Source organism: Rhinolophus ferrumequinum, chromosome 7, assembly GCF_004115265.2.
Source record: "Rhinolophus ferrumequinum isolate MPI-CBG mRhiFer1 chromosome 7, mRhiFer1_v1.p, whole genome shotgun sequence".
Classification (NCBI taxonomy): Eukaryota; Metazoa; Chordata; class Mammalia; order Chiroptera; family Rhinolophidae; genus Rhinolophus; species Rhinolophus ferrumequinum.
Window position 1 is genome coordinate 9,713,503 of NC_046290.1, and position 16,769 is coordinate 9,730,271.

Consider the following 16,769-nt stretch of genomic DNA (forward strand, 5'->3'; position numbering starts at 1 on the left):
GTACTTTAGAAACACCTGGGCTCTTGTTAAAAATGCAAATACTGGGAGTCCCAGACTACCGAGTTTCCCTGAAAACGAGACCTAGCCGGACAGTCGGCTCTGGTGTGTCTTTTGAAGCAGAAATTGACCTGAGTCCCGGTCTTATTTTACTCTAATATGAGACCGGGTCTTATGTTGGTTTTTGCTCCAGGAGGTGCATTGGAACTGATTGTTCAGTTGACTCTTGTTTTCGGGGAAACACTGTAGGAAATAAGGATTCAGTGGTTTTGGAGTAGGTGTTTTTAAATTGAAATGCCAGCATTTCCTCATCTTAACTGATTACATCTGCAAGGAACCTATTTCTGAATAATGTCACATTGAGGATCCAGGTGGATGTGAATTTGGGGGACACTCTTCAACCCAATATAATTCATATATTCTGTTGTAGGCTCTTAACTTTTTTAAGCATTTGTATTTATTATTATAAACTTAAAGGGTAAAAAACCCCATAGTTCTTTGCCTGAAAATGCAAATGTTCTTTCCCTCCCCTTTCTCCCGTTGGTGCCCACTACCATTTAGTCCCCTTACGCGGGACGCCCAGTCTTGCTCCTTTCCAATCTTTTCTCTAACTGGAGACACAGTGACTCCACGTGACTCTTCTTCCTGTCTTTCCAGGAGGATCAAGCGCAAGCTGCTTTGTTAGCCTAAGGTAGCTGCTCATGACCCGGTCTCCGGCATCCTTCTTCGTTTCGTCTTTCAATAGCATCCTCTGGTACCTACCTGTTCTGCCCCTGAATACCTGCAGGTTTCTTCATTGCCGTGCCATTCCTCCCCCACACCCTGGTTCTGCCCTCTCCGCTTGAGAATGCCCCTGGCAGCCGCAAGTGACCGCTGCTCATCTTTACAGGCTACTCCACGGTTTCCTCCTCCGAGATGAACAATGTCACCTTCTGATGGAGCCAGAATGTCTGTTCGGAAGAATCCAGTCCAAGAACACACGCCGCTGCGTTCGCTCGACCGTCCGGTAGAACCAGTTCGCCTTCCCGCCCTCACACCGCGGAGGGGGCGTTAACTCTCGGGCCGTGGGCGACAAGCCTGACCCCACACCAAGGCCAGAGCCTCCGGCGGGCTCGGGGGCGGGTGGGGACGGAACTGTCACTCGGGGAAGGCCAGGCAAGCCGCGCGTCACTGAGTCTGCCCACATCCCTTGTTTTATGGTTGAGGAAACCCCGGCTGGCTGAGCGCGACACTCGGAAGCCCAAAGTGACACCGCAAGGCGCCCACACTCGTCAGCGCCCTTCACACCCCGGGCCGGTTTTCCTTGTCCTCCTCACCGAGGACGCGTCCCGCTGCGCGTCCAGTCCTTTCCTTCTCTTACATCCCCGGCTGGCGTGAGACGAAGGAAACAACTGGACACACAGGGCGAGGACAGCCCTCGGCCAACTCGGGACAGACCGAGGCGCGCGCGGCGGAGCATGCGCAGTGGCCGCGCCGGACGCCCTCCACGCCTACACCTCCGCCCGCGCGCGCGCATGCGCAGGCACGGCGCCCCAACGCCCCGCCCCCGCGAGCCGCGCCCCCCGGCACAGCGGGTCAGAGGCCGCGGGGCGGGCGGCGGTGACGCGCGCGGAAGCGTCCTGTGCACCCTCCGAAGCCGGCAGGAAGCGAGCGGCGGCAGCCACGGCCGCGCGCCCCGAAGGGAGGGGCGCCGTATCGCTCGGAGGTGGCTGAACCCCTGCGGCGCCGCCGGCGGCGGCCCCATGAGTCGGGGGACGATGCCCCATCCTGGAGCGTGGCCCGGCGCCAGCTGTGCGGAGAAGCCGGCGCTGGAGACGGGGCCCTCCTCGCCGGGCACGGCCAGAGCCGCGGTGCGGGAGGGCGGGAAGGCAGAGGCCGCTGGGCAGCCGCGGGCCGCGGTGCGGTGCCCGGCCGAGCAGTGAGTCGCGGGTCGCGGTGGGGACGGGCGGGAGCGCCGGGCGCGGTCCCCTCGGGAAGGCTGGGCGTGGGGTGGGCTAGGGAGTCGCCGGCAGGCGGCCCTTCGTCCCCTCCGTTCTGGGGCGTGTGGTCGTCGGGGACGCAGGAATTGGAAGACACTGTGTCCAGTGCCTGAGCACAAATGCGTTCCCGGAGGGTCCTCGCACTATTACGGTCATCCAGGGCCCCCGCTCCCTGTTTCTGGATGTCTCCCCAGCTCTGAAGTTAAAGGAAGCTCCAGAAACTTGGGGAACAAACCCGAGAAGCGTATTATATTCTACCTAACTCCCCGTGGCTCTTTCCTTCAGCCCGGTAGGAAGTAAGGTGGCTTCTGTCACAGCCAAAGGAAAACTGAGCCACGCGACAGGTTTGGTCCTTGGAGGACGAGTCGCCGCTTGATGAGCGCCCCACGTGTTGGATAGACTTTGGACGGAGTCTGACCCAGTTCTCTTTTGCTTGTTACAGGCTTAGCTGGATATCCCCACTCCCCCTTTATTTTTAAACACGAAAGGCAGTGCCGGTTAGATCCTTCCTTACAGAACTGGGAAGAAGGCGGCGTAGATCGGAAGCGTTTGTAGTTTCTGCAGGGGAGTGGGGTGGCAGCAGAATATTAACTTGAAGGCTGAAACTTTTTCTACAGTTTCCAAGTTCTAAGCACATATAAATGCTTTTGAATTTCAAAACGGAGGAAAGCACACCTATAACCAGTTTGACAAAAAGCTTGATTGGTGGGAAAGTTGAAGGGTGAGATGTGTTCAAATGCGCTTATTTTTTCTTGTGCATTTCCTGCACTGGCATCCATCGCAGGCCTGTTAAGGCAGACAGTGTATTATAATAACTTATTTGCATGGTTCTTTACCGTGGGCTATGATATTCTCATTTACTGGAGTGGAATTATCCACACTCAATGACCACTGGGAAAGATGTAGAGTAGAAGGTCTCAAACTCCTGCCCCCAGGAGTGAGGCAGGTAAGCTGAGTGAAGCTGGCCAGGTGTGGAGCATGGGTTTCTGGAGAGCTGGGCCCATCTCTACTGGGGACAGGGTCAGTCTCTTATTAAACAGTAGTGTTTTAGTTTACATTTTAATTGAAACCACCAAGCAGACCCCTGTGAAAGCTGGTGTGACCTGTGGCTGCAGTTTTGCTCCCTGTGTTGTGGAGGCCTGCCTGAGACTCTGCAGCCAATAAAGGAGGGGGGCATCTTCTGCATCTGGCCCACCACAGCCCATGCCCATTGGTAACTGCTGCTGCCAGACCCACTTAGTGGCCTTCAGATGCTGCTCCTCAGCCTCGGCCTGAGCAGTTTCATGCCCCTTGGGTGATGCAGAGACCTCGAAGCCAGATATGTTCCCAAAAGTATGCATAGTGATTTGGCCACTTTCTCTGTGGGCTGTGGGTTCCAGAGTCTGAGCACCTGAGGAAATGGGTCATGGAGCACTCCTTCCTGATGAGAGGTTTTGTGGCACAGGTGCCTCTTTTGTCTGTCAGTAGAATTACAGGTTTATTGCTGAAAGGAATCTAAAAACCCCCGCCAAGGTTTATCATGTTACACATTAGGAAACTGTTACAGATTCGATAGGTACAGTTTGGCCAGAGAGATACAGGCAGTAGTTTGGGGGCCAAGTTCCCTGATGCCTGGGTGGGAACCTCTTCCCGTCTCTGGCTTCCTTAGCAAAGCCAGGCAGAGGGACATGATTTATCATGACAGTTGACTTCAGACTTTTTTTCCCCCCCTGGAATAGGTGTTTCAGTTTGCGGTTTATTTAGAACTTAATTTTTTTTCTTCCTGCTTTTGTTGTCTTTGATAACTTCTCCCTTAGCTCTCATAAGAGAACAGAGATGAGGAAGAAAAAGGAGGCGAAGATAACGTCAGATGTCTTCAAGTTCTCGACATCACATCTTATGTTTTGGGCTTTCTTGCCTATTATATGGGCAGTGGGCCACTTCTCTTTGTTCTGTGATCTTAAGGGCGAGAGAAACTGCACTGTATCATATTTATACTATGGTTTGCAGTATAATGTGTGCACATCAGTTCTTACGTGATGATATGTGCAGCCTAATCATTGGATGTAGATTTAATAAATAGTGTAATGCCTAAATTACAATTTAAAATAGTTTTTAAACTCTGGTTTTCTGTCATGGGAGCCAAGTACATTCTTCCCACCCAAATAACTGGGTTTGCCCTACACAGGAATCAAGTAAAATATTTGCCCCTGGATGTTTGAAACACCATAAAACTGCAGCTCTTTTGAGATATCCTGTGGAGTCATTTTTAGTACATTCAGTGGACAGTAATTATGAATACAAACCTTAGCCCAACTTTTGCAGCCATTATTCATTTGGGGTGTGACTCTGAAGGGTGCGAAGGTGCGTAGAGGAAGGGATGGCTTATTTCCTAGGCTGTACTCTTGTACTCTAGGGTACTTAGTCCTGTAGACTGAGCTCACTGCATTTCGCGAGGGAGAGAAATAGTGGGGAAGAAAGACATGAAAAATCCATGGATAAGCAACTTTCTACATCTCCTTCCCTTCATTCCTCACCACCCTCCCCCCAATCCTTCCTTCCTTCCTTCTTTCTTTCCTTCCTTCCTTCCTTCCCTTAGCTCATTTGAGAGCTGTGGTTGGCTGGCATCCCCTGGACAAGCCCTGAGGTGGGCTCACAAGATGACTTAGGGTCCTGTTTAAAGATGTCTTAGGTCAGACCAGATTTAGTTGACTTTTTTTGAACCTTCTTCATTGGTTGTATGTGCAGGTCTGTTATGCTTTATCCCCTGCTCACCCCACCCCTACACTGAAACTTAGGCTATGTTTGCTTCTTGCCCTTAGCTACGTTCATCCATACTATAGTCCTTGAGATCAAGATGGTCCTGGGACATGGTTGGGGGCCAGGCCAGACATGCTTAGGGGATTGAGAAGCGAGACTACACCATGGCCCTGCCAGATGGTGGGACAGAGTTTGAATCTGGGGTCCATAGTCTGGCTGTGGGTGGTTGGCGGGGAAGCGTATGTCTGTGAACACCTCTAAAATTGAAGACAAAATTTTATGTGTATTTATGTATTTCTGGGCTGAGGTTCTGATGAAAACTGTGGATTCTCAAAAGGGCTGTGAATACAGCGTATTGTTAAAGCATTGTTCTTAGGCGTTGCTAAATATACTATGGTGCCAATGTGTTTTGCCACCCACCTCACACGTGAGCAGCTCCTAGGGGCTGTGTGTGATGGGGTAACAGCGACTTCCTCCTGCCCCTTCCTCCACCTGGATGAAGAGCCTGCTTCAGGGTCCAGAGTTGGGATGTCTCTGAGAATGAAACCCATTGTTGAGGGTTCTGCGTTGTCCCCAGATACCTCTGGAAGTCACGTGGAGTAGCATGAGCCAGTCATGGAAAGTCCACTTACAGGAGGGAGGTGGAATTTTGGCCTGGGTGCCGGTACTTTCCTGTATTGGATGTGTTGTTCACTCATGTCTACAACCGCTGAGCAGTGGAGAAAGGCTGGGTTGAGTGGTCTTTGCTTTTCCTGTGCCCGTGTGGGAAGGCACGTTGTGTCACAGTGGTTGTTGGCACTGTCTCAGCCGCACTGCCTGGGCCATTAGTCTGCTAGGACAGGCCACGTTGAGCGTGAGCTGCCTGCCGTGTTCGAGTCCAGAGAGCTGAACAGTCATACCCAGTTTAGCTTTTGAGACAACTAAGGGGAAGTTGGTACAGATGTTCACAGTGGTGAACGATTAAAATGCTATCTTGTCAGCATAGACGTCAGCACTGACTTTTTTCATATCACACATTTACTTGTATCAGAAATTGAAAAATTAGCTTCACAGAAGTGTCTTCTGCTTCACTGAGCTCTGTGCTTTTGTTCTTGGGAATAGTCCACTTTTGTCTACATGTGGTAAACATTTTTAAATTAAGTTTTCAAAAATGTATTGTTATGCATGTCTTTGAACAGGAAGAAGGTGGTTATAATTTGGAAGGTATCATCATGTAACTTAATGGTCTATATCACTTTACTATTAAGAATAAAATATTTCACCTCTAGCTTAAGAGAAAATGGGGGCTTGAATATACACTGATGCTAAACTAAAAATTTTCCAAGTAGGAATTACTAGCATTTTGGTTTTAAAATTTAATTCAACTATATAATTGTGTGTGACTGGTTCCCAAGAAATCAAGTCACATTTATGACTTTGTTTTACTTTTCTTCAGAACTTTTCTGTATATCTGTGTGTTTTCTAGAAGGAAAGTTTGCTGTGGGGATCATTTAAGTCTGTGGGCATCAGTGGCCTCTTTTGTTCCAAAGAGTGGATTTTATCTTACCATGAAATAATCCCTTGTCCTAGCGTTGCTTCACTATTCCCTTCCCATAACAAAATTCAGACCTCCAGCTATTTCAGATTCACAGCTTTAATTTCATTTCGTTGTTATTTTTAGCTTTAATATTTTGATACTTAAAAAAAAGTTAAAGCAAAAATTTATTGAGTGAGGTATTTTCTTAAATAAAATTAGTTTTATTTTTCTTGCTCTCACACCTCTCTCTTTCCAGTTGACTGTCCTGATGTTGGATGAATATTTCATTTTGGTTGTTGAATGTCTTTTCTGACCATATTGATTGAGCTTTATTGCTTAAATTTAAAACGTATATTCTCTCCGAGTAAGTACAGCTCACGGATCATTTTTAAGATGGCTTGAAGGCCATATTACAGTTTCCTTGGTGGCCTTGGAAAGTTAGCAGGTGTCACTGGTGGCCATGGACGTTACCAAACATTTGTGCACAGGATCTGAATGAAATGTAGTGTGGCTGAAATACTTTGAATATACACTGAGCCCCATTCATCAGTTTTCTGCTCTGCTACTTTTGTGTATCAGAGTCACTGCTTTTTTATTTCTAATAATCTCATTTTCTGTTTCTGTCTTCACTTTGCATTTAGTTCTATTGATTTCTTTCTGTTCCCCTCCTGTTGACCTTTGTGGGAATTTGTATTTGTGGCTGTACTGAGCACTGTTTGTTTAGAGAATCCCATCTGGGCACTGGTGTTGTGACTGAAGTTTGGTTATGTTGTAGATTAAAAAGGAAGAGGACAGAAGTAGAGCCAAATGTGCGTGCAGCATAGCCAAAGAATTCTCTGGAAGTAGACTTTTTAATGACAAATACGTTCGTAGTCTGTTAGAAGTAGGAGCTGGAAGAGGAAGCATGTCAGTCATATAGCAGAACTGACCCCCCTTTAGTCACTTTTTATTTTAGGTGTTCGATATATACGTATCATCCCTGTGAATCTGGTTTCTGTTTGCTTTTAACGCTGGCACAGGCTCTGGGTGACATCACACCTTTTACTTGAAATCTGACTGAAGCCGGAGCACATGGAAAGTACCTTTTTCCTAATACGCCCCCTTGACCCCGAGCATTAATAAAAATAGGCACACACACACCATCACCTTTATTTGAGAGAGGGAAAAAAGGGTAAGAAATGATCATTGGGCGAATTGTTTATTAATACTTTGCACAAATGGATATAGTGTGAGAATTAATAGCAATAGCTAACTTCTTTGAGTGCTAAGCATTTTACATGTATTTATTCTCAGCAATCTTCTGAGGTGGGTGTGCCTACTGTCCTTTACAGGTGGTTACATTTAGGCGCTGAGAGGTGTAGTTACTTTCGTTCTGTGGTCATGTGTAAAGCTAACAAGGGCGGGAGTGAGGACATTCTGACTTCTGGGTCCCCACACTGCAGCAGGGTCACCGCACAGCGTGTGTCCTGCTGTGTCAGGCCGTGAGCGTTCAGGCAGCGGGAGTGGCAGAGCCCGTCACAGGTGTGAAAGTGTTTGCATTGGTGTGCGTGTGGGGAAATCATGGAGTACCGGCTTAGGTGCACACGTGGACTCCTGCTTACTTGGGAGCCTGTGTAGGGTTTCAGTGGGGTGGGCACACGCAGGTAGGTTAGAGTCTCCACTTCTCTCAGCACCCCTTCATCTGTCTCTTTCCCTGCATCCCGTCCTCTCTCTCCCACCTAGGCCGTGGACAACGAGCGGGGGTGCTAAGGGACCTGGGTGTGGGAGTGTTTCCATCATTCATTTAATTCCTTATTTTTTCTTGCCCTTATTTGTTAGCGCTCCCCTGTCCTGGAGCCCCCGGTGTGGTGTTAGGACGGGGGTGTGCTGTCATGCAGAAGGCGTAAAGGAAGCTAAGGGTCTGATTATTCCTCGTGTCTGCATCAGCCACTCTCCTTGTTTTCAGCTCTGGGTGTCTCCTGGACCTTCTGAAGTACCTGCCACCTCCAATTCCCAGGCCTCTCTGGGGTTCTGCAGGGTTTACTGGCCTCCCCTTCAGGCAGATGCCCCTCTGCCGACAGCGAGACCCCCTGTGCTCCGTGATTTACTACTCCTTCGTCCACTTTTGGACTGTTTGGGTTGTCACATGTCTTGTGGTTTCAGCAGAGATAGTGGTTCTGTTTCCCATTGTTGTCATGTGGTGTATCTTAAAGGGAAAGAAGGCACCCTAAAACCAGAAGTCCCGTTCTTCATCCTCGTCTAGCACCCAGTGGAGTTTTCTCCCATCCTAGTGCTTAGTAGGTTCTTGTTAGTTCACTAAGTGACACCAGACTCTTTAGGAAGCAGTTATATAAGTACCAAGTCAGTAGTGGTGGCAGCAATTAAAGTATGTGGGACATAGGGATATGCTCAACAGAACACGGGCGGCTGCTTGAATGTGGGGGTCCAGGAGCAGCAGGAGCCTCGGAGGTTTTAGCTTTGGGGACTTGTAATAATCGATGCTCTCCTATTGTTTTTAGAGAAGCTGTTGTAAAATTTGCTTGTGCCATTTTAAAGTCAGCAATTGGCCTACACACCTATAAAAATACCCTCAACAGCACTGTCTCCATTCTTAGAACTTCATAGAATCGTGACGGCTTCACGGATAAGACGCATGCTCAGATGCTTACGTATGTAGTGGGGACATTAATAGACATTGCAGTTAAAATAGCCGGGTAGCAGTGGAGTGATGTAAAACGTCCTATTTAAAGTAAGAATCTCTGAAATGGGGTGATGGGAATATGAACATCTAAGATGAAAGACCTGTATTTTATCAGATTGTTAGCATGAAATGTGAAAAAAATTAAGCTTTGTCTTACCAGTTTTTGTAAGCACCTGCATACTGTGAAAAAGGGGAAAATGTCGGTGCAGCAGATTTTTGAAATGTCTGATTTTGTGTGATTTCAGAGAGGAGGACCTATATCGTTCTGAAGATGAAATAGAAAAGGAGAAAGAATTACTTATACATGAAAGAGGGTCATCAGGTATGTTTGGAATTATTTGTAGAGTTCTTACTGTTTATAGTAGAAAATGCTGTTAAATGAGTATATCCGTTCTCATGAAATACTAGGATGTGCTTCCTAGGAAATACTCTGATGCATGTGGTCTTACCTGCATCCGCGTAGTCATGTTGCTGAAGCGTGTCTGAGGCGCACTGACTGTTTCCTGAGGTTTTAACATTTTAATCCAAGTGGTCTCCCTGCAGTCTTTACATTCATATCATTTTTGCACCTGGGAGATTTATTTAATCCTTTACGCACGCGCTCTCAGTTGATTTCCTTACATTCTTAGAGAAAGTTGGGATGTGTGATGCAGTTTTCATTGCAAATGGGAGGATTTACGGGAAAACTGGCCTCGGGTCTTTGCATCAGATGGCCATGTGAGTTTGGCGGTCTCGTAAGAAAGACTGGTCAAGATCAGTAGCACTGCTTCTCTCGTCGTTGCCTGATTTTGTGTCCGTGTTTCTGCCCAGTCCTGCCCGCTCTTCTCACCCCCAGCAGGGCCCGTGCACCCATCGCTGCTTGGGAGCCTCACTCCTGGCCTCGTCCACTGCGGGCACCGCTAGCAAGGCTGCATGTGCAAAGTACCCTCTGCCTTTGCCCGCTGGCCTCGTGCTGGAGCCGAGTGGGGCTGTGCCATTGGTGATTCACGGGGCCATTTGCTCTCTCATTACCTGTGTCATGTGTGTGTTCCACTGGTTTATTTTAAGAGGTAGCTGCTGTTTACTTTATGGTTAACAAAGAGTATTATGTGTAATTAGGAACAAATGGTAAAGTGATACAAAGTGGGATTTTGTTGATACTTTTCAAGTCTCTATCAGCAGGGAATTAATTGGTGGGACTCCACTGTGGTGGCCAGCGGAGGGGTTCTCTGTAGTGGTCCAGTTAGATGTGTTCCTGGGCCACACCGGCCGGGCCTCCACAGAACCGAGGAGAACGCTCGCTTTCCACTGCTGCGATTGCACAAAATTCACTTCTGGTGCAGACTCCTCCTAAGTCACTTTCCTGCGGAGGAAGTGTGCTTTGGCCACTGCGTTCCTGCTGCGGGCACACTCACCTCTTGCTTTCTCTTTCACTCAGTTGTGATGCTCTGCCGTCCGCAGGGGTATCCCTGCACAGGTGCTTCAGGTCGTCCGGGGCCCTGTCACTTCCAGCTGGAGTCTGAGATTGGCATGGACCCCCTTTTACTCCTGGCATCTCAGTCCTCTGGTCATTGCCTTCCGGAAATGACACCCGTTAGACGTGCCTCTGTAAGAGTCTCGTAGGGGGAAGCTGTTTGAAAATTTCTATATTTCACTTCTTTCTTGAATAACTCCAGATGAATAGTTGTTTTCTCTCATCTTTTTGAAGATTTTCTTCCATTGTCTTCTGGTTTCTGTTGTTGTTAAAAACTGCAGTCAGCCTAATCCTTGGTACATAAGCTGTCTTTTCCAAACTCTTTCTTCTCTTTGTGTTCGGTTCTGCTGTTCCTCCTGATGTCTGTTAAGTATGGATTTGTTTTCTTAACATACTGCTTGAGATTTTTTTCTGTTTGCATCCTTGGATGCCTGGTTTGCATCAATTCAGGAGAATTCTCAACCATTATCTTTAAGAATATTGCCTTTTCCCTGTTCTCTGTTTTTGCCTTCCAGAACTCTAACTAGGTGTTTGCTAGCCCTCATTCAGTTACCCAAGGCTTTCCATTACACATACTTTCACGTATATTTTTTACCTTGTGGCTTCTGTTGCATTCTGGAGAGCTTATTCAGATCTATTTGCTTTGTCTTTTTTGGATAAATTCAGTGTCCCCCCGCCTCCAATTTACCTGGTCTTTTTTGGTAGTTTATTACCTTTTGTTCATGTTTTTTATTTCTTTATTTCTTTAAGCATTTTAAACATACTTTCCGCGGTCTGATAATTCCATTTTCTAAAAATCCTGGTAGGTCTAAATATGTCAGCTGCTGTTTTCTGCTTATTTCTTGTTCCTTCAGAGTTTGAACTATAAGCTCCGCTCTTGAGTGTTTGTGTAGTTTGTGCAGCATGGCTTGAGTGCGAGAGAACTTGGCCTTATTTGTGCCAGGCACCCAGGGTGTCATCTCCCTTGGGCCATTTTATGTTAATTTCTAGACTCGAGTTTCCAGATTTGCATCGTCTTAATTCCCACCCTGTCCTGATGAGAGCCGGCCTGTGGTTATGAATTCTCAGGGGAGATTTCTTCTCCGCCACACCAGGACCAAGGGCAGGACAGAAAGTTTTCTAATGCTCTCTTTGTTAGTGGAAAGGTTTTTTTCACCTTCTCCAGGGGTCAGCAAACTATGGTTCCCTGGCTGAATTTGACATGCCTACTGGTTTTGTAAATAAAGTTTTATTGGAATTTCTTGTTTACATATTGTCCATGGTGGCTTTCACCCAGGGTAAAGTTGAGTAGTTGTGACAAACTTGGTGGCCCTCAAAAGCCTATGTTACTTACTGTCTGGCCCGTTATAGAAAGGGTGCCCACCCTCCGATTCAGTCTCAGCTTTCTGGAGGGGTTCATTTTTAACTTCCCATCTCCCGAGGGTCTGAGTCCTTCCAAGGGTCTTTGTAACCCATGGTGGCTAAAGACCAGACCTTTTGTTTATGTCATCTCCTGGCTGCAACGCTGGTTTTCAACTTCCCCCTTTGGGTCATGTTTTCTCCCCCCATTAGAAATGGTCTTCCTTGGAAACAGTATTCAGTCTGTGTAGTTTGCAGTTCAACAAAGAAAAGAACACGCTAAGCTGCTTGAGGTCAGGCACTGCCTGTTTTGTGCCCCCAGCCCCTGGCCTAGATGATGGCATGGCCTAGGGCGTTGCGTGGCCCGGAGGGAGGCGTGGCCTAGAGGGAGGCGTGACCCCGAGGGAGGAGTGGCCCGAGGGAGGCGTGGCCTAGAGGGCGGCATGCAGTGGCTGTTGGAGCCCTCGTGCCAAAGACTAGCCAGCGCAGGATGGGAAGTAAAGTACCATTTCTAGCAGCTGTGCAAGCACATCATATCCTCACCCTCACTGCCACACGCGGAGCCTGACTCAGCACAGGCGGCCTGCCCTCCCCTACCCCCAGGGTCGGGCTCTTATCTTGGCGTGTGCAGGACCGAGGACTGTGACCAAGGAGAGCAGGACGGCTGGACCTTCTATCTGGGAGGCCCTTCCTGAGTGGGAAGCGTGCTCCGCTAGGTGGGAGAACGTGGCCCCTGTGTGTCCTGGGCTCTACATTAGCAGTTCCTCGTGCTTTGTGGGGAGCTAAGTGGTAAGGCAGATGCAAGGCAACTTCCCTCCACTAAGTGACACTCAAAAGATGTTTCTTGAATTTCAGCAATGATGGTTTTATATTTGAGGATTGGCTGAACAGCATTGGTGTTTGTGTTCTCAGTACGTTATGGTTCAGGGGTCTGTTTCACTTTTAAGCCAATGCTGATTTATGCCACAGATAAATGCATCTATGTTATCTACATATATGTTACCTCCCCTTTTATATAAAAGGCTTATTTTCTTTAAAAAAGGATTCACCATGAGATTTTAAAAAATAGGTAGTTCTTAATATTTTGCATTAAAAAAAATGATTTACCTCGACTGCAGGAAGGGCTCAGGGTCTCCTCTTTTGTGCTCCTGAATCAAGCGGGCGCTGTCGCTCCCTGGCTCGTCGCTGTCCATGGGCTTTTCTTCCTCATCAGTCTCTAGGCCCATTCAGGACAGAGTCTGTGTCTGTGTTCCTCGTATCCCCGGTTCCTAGCTCAATGCTTGGTGTGGGTTATACTCAGTAAACACCGGGGGTGCCAAAAAAATGTATACACATGACTTTAGTCATCTTTTGTTACCGGTATACTTTGAGTATTACAATTTTAATACAGTTTTTTCCTTCCTTAAAATGTGTATACATTTTTTTGGCACCCTTTGTATTTGTTGAATTTGCTGAATATAATGTTTTTATTTTATGTACAACTTCCTCTGCAGTAAATATGTTGTAAAGTACTTCTGTGTTTGTATCCTAATTTCTTTGCTGACTTTTACTTCTTCAATAACTTAAAAAGGAAGTCAAAATGTGCCTGAGAATCTACTTCTTTTTCTCCTTAAAACACACATGTACATACATGTGTGCTTGCTTACACGTATACCACAAAATCCAGCCCCAAACCTCTTATGGTAAAAAGGAAAATCTAAAGGCCATATTCTTACTGTATCATTTGTCTGATCGTAAGTCACATTTTTAATTTGGGAGGATGTGTTTTAGAGTCAAATGAGGTCTGTAGTTCAACTAATATTGAGACCCTCCATTAATTTCTGGCTTATTATCAATAACTTGTAGCCTTTGAGGATGAGGGTAGGATATAAATAAATGGAGACAATTAAATATGCCATTTGTTACAGAGGTGTTACCTCTTTGTACCATGGATGTAGAAAGCTAATGACAAATCATCGGATGTACTTTCGCACCGCTGAGACTGTTGCATGTTTAATTGATGAGAACAGTGTCCGCGGACACCTGTGTCGATGCAGTTGCTGGTGCTGAGGACACAGCCAGGAAGCAAAGGCAGCCCCTGCACTCAAGGAGCTCATGTTTTCCTGGGGGTGGGGGTAGGGGTCTGGGGGTGCAGGAGAAGAAATGTGTCAGATGCTGATCAGCGCCAAGAAGGGAAAGGGAACAGAGTGAAGGTGTGTGTGTGACATTATGACATGGGGTGTCAGAGGTGAGCAGAGACCCGCGTGGAGTGTGGAAGCAGGTGCCCGGGCAGGAGCGGGTGTGGAGGAGGAGTAGAGGGGAGGCTGCAGGTGAAGCAGGAGCCGGCAGTGCGGGGAGTGGTGGGAGTGGGGGCCATGGCAGGGGTCCTTGGAGGTAGTAAGGACATCGGTGCCCCTCCAAGTGCCGGGGGAGGCCCCTGGAGCACTCGGAGCCCGGGGTGATGGATGTCATCTGACTTAGGTTAAACATGAGTGCATCCCGCTGGCTGCCATGTGCAGAATGGTCAGAAAGGGAAACCCATTGTGAGACCTTTGCTGTTGTCTGGGAGCGAGGGGAGCGTGGTCTGGCCCAGGTGGTAGGCAGGGGTGGGATCCTGGGTGTGTTTTGGAAGGAAGTGAGAGAGAAAATAAGTCCCACATAAAGCGATACCATTATTCTGATTGTGCTTTGTTTCATTATTTTCCACTCCCCCCTTTTGTTTGATTCTTGAACAGAACCCAGATTAAGTGTAGCTCCTGAAATGGATATCATGGACTACTGCAAAAAAGAATGGAGGGGAAATACGCAAAAAGCAACATGTATGAAAAAGGTATGAGGCCTAGGTGCCCTACTTCAAGTCTTTCAAATAGTCCACCATAGGTGATTATTTAGTGTGTCCTTTTATATTTTTAGATGTGAATTGTGAAACTGCTATTACACTGTGTATATCTTGGTGGTGTAATTTTACAGGTGAGGAAACAGACTCCAAAGATACAGGACTTTTTTTCAGGTCACAGTCTTAATATAGAATCGGTATCAGTTTTTCAGTAAGTTGATTTCTTTGAAAAGCACATAAATGACTCTGTCCTGTTCAGAGTTGGACCAGCCACTGCTTGTCCTCTTGGGGTCATTTGGGAATGCCCTTCTGACTCAGTGAGCTACAAAGTGTCATATCTGCTGCTGTCTCTGTCACTTTAGGTTTCATGCCCTCCAGGCGTGGGGGTCTAGCTCCTCCCACACTCCCTACGCAGAGGGATCTGGAACTGCTCCCTTCATTTAGGGCATCCCATTGCCATTGCATAGATTGGTTACCCTAAGTTAGTGTCCAAGGCCATGGGACATCGGGGATCCCCATGACGTGATCCCCCAGATCAGGCCCCTTGGACCACTCCCACTGCACAGCCAGCCGGGCAGCACACCGGTTGGTCCCCCTTGAAAGCATTCTGAGTCCCACATTCCCTAGTGCTTTGAAGCGTGCGAAATGCTGCTATTCGACTGTGTCTGAGCCATAAAAATGGCAGTTTTAAGCTAACACTTCCACTACCTCTTGTAACCTTTGTGTTATATCCTTTGCTCATTTTTCTCTTGGGATTATTTACGTTATGAATTTGAATACACTTCTTGTGTATTAGCGATATTGATCTCTCATATTTTATAGAAACCTTTCTAATATATTTTGTTTGGCCCTGTATTGTTTAGGATTTAAAATTTTTAAATATTTGAATACATTCGTTCTTTTCCTCAGATCTTGTTTTTGTAGAAAATATGGCACCTCCACTGCCCATGCCGGCCCAGAAATGGGCGGATCTTACTCGGAGTGTAGCTGCTGCCACTCCTCAGGCTCTGAGAGCAGATGTCAGCTCTGCTCCCTGCAAGCTGGACTGTGCTCTTTGTGTCGCAGGTCCGTGTCAGGGAACTCAATCACGAAATGCTGGGCTTCTCAGTTCCTGCCAGAGGTTAAGAATGTTAAGATTTACCAGGGTGTCTGGTGGATATGCATATCAGCCAGTCAGGTTTTCTAACAACCTCCAGCCCGGTATCAAACTAGAGAACCAGAAGGCCAGGCATCTAAACTATACAGCCATCCCTCATTTCACTGTGCTGCGCTTTATTGTGGTTTTTTGCAAATTGAAGATTTGTGGCTGCCCTGCGTCAAGCAAGGCTTATGGGTGCCATTTTCCCAACAGGCTCAGATGATGGTTAGCATTTTTTAGCAATAACGTGTTTTTTAATTAAGGTATATATATTGTTTTTTCCGACATAAAGCTATTGTACACTTTATATAGTGTGAACGTAACTTTTAAATGCACTGGGAAACCAGAAAGTTCATGTGACTCGTTTTATTGAGGTATTCACTTTGTTGCGGTGATCTGGCCCTGAGCCTGCAATGTCTCTGATCTCTGCCTGTATTTTCTCGTCTTCCCCAGGAATACTTTCACTGACAGCAATTTTAGTTTGTGACCTCAGTCTCTTTCAAAGGTCTGTTCTAACACTTGGCACCTGAAGGTCCGTAATTGAAGATGACGCCTTAGTTATCCAAATATTCCATATTTTGGAACTCATTCTGAAATCACTCCTCTGTGATTTTAGTTCAAGGGAAAATTTGGCCCTATAGTTGGACTTTTTGGTGACCAAGTAATCAAAGGCACATCAGTAAAGTGTCACGTCAGGGCCTGAGGCAATAATTAGAGCATCTCAGGGCCTGATAGCTTGGGCCTCAGTTCATTTTTAGTCTTAATTTGTCTAATTGTCAAATTTTTATTTTGGCTCATCTTTTGGAAGTGTGTATAAATCCAAATTTAATTTTAAGAGTTTGATTCACCTCTGAAAGTAGCATGAGTAATTTATGCATTTGGAAAGGTGCAGTTGCTTTGCACTACCCATCGTGAGTGTTCAGGATAATTGGGGGTCCACCGTGGAGCACACTGGTAGGTGTGAGTCTGCTTGATGGACCCTGAAATGTTGCAGTAGTTGGACCACTAAATGAAAATGTGACTCTCAAAGTTATATTACAAAGTGTAAAGAAGTACTTTCATATCCACTTAGAACAGCGTCCTGTGATTGAACGTTGAAAACCACTAATAATGA

General features: G+C 46.9%; 1 protein-coding gene across 1 annotated transcript in view; it reads left to right on the forward strand.

Moving 5' to 3' along the window:
- The first annotated feature begins 1,575 nt into the window (after positions 1 to 1,575).
- Positions 1,576 to 16,769, forward strand: part of OTULIN (OTU deubiquitinase with linear linkage specificity) — a 28,708-nt gene continuing 13,514 nt past the window's right edge. The window contains exons 1-3 of the mRNA XM_033110581.1: positions 1,576 to 1,915; positions 9,157 to 9,233; positions 14,417 to 14,511. Coding sequence (XP_032966472.1) covers positions 1,740 to 1,915; positions 9,157 to 9,233; positions 14,417 to 14,511 — 348 coding nt within the window. The 5' untranslated portion in view covers positions 1,576 to 1,739. The remainder of the gene's footprint in view (positions 1,916 to 9,156; positions 9,234 to 14,416; positions 14,512 to 16,769) is intronic.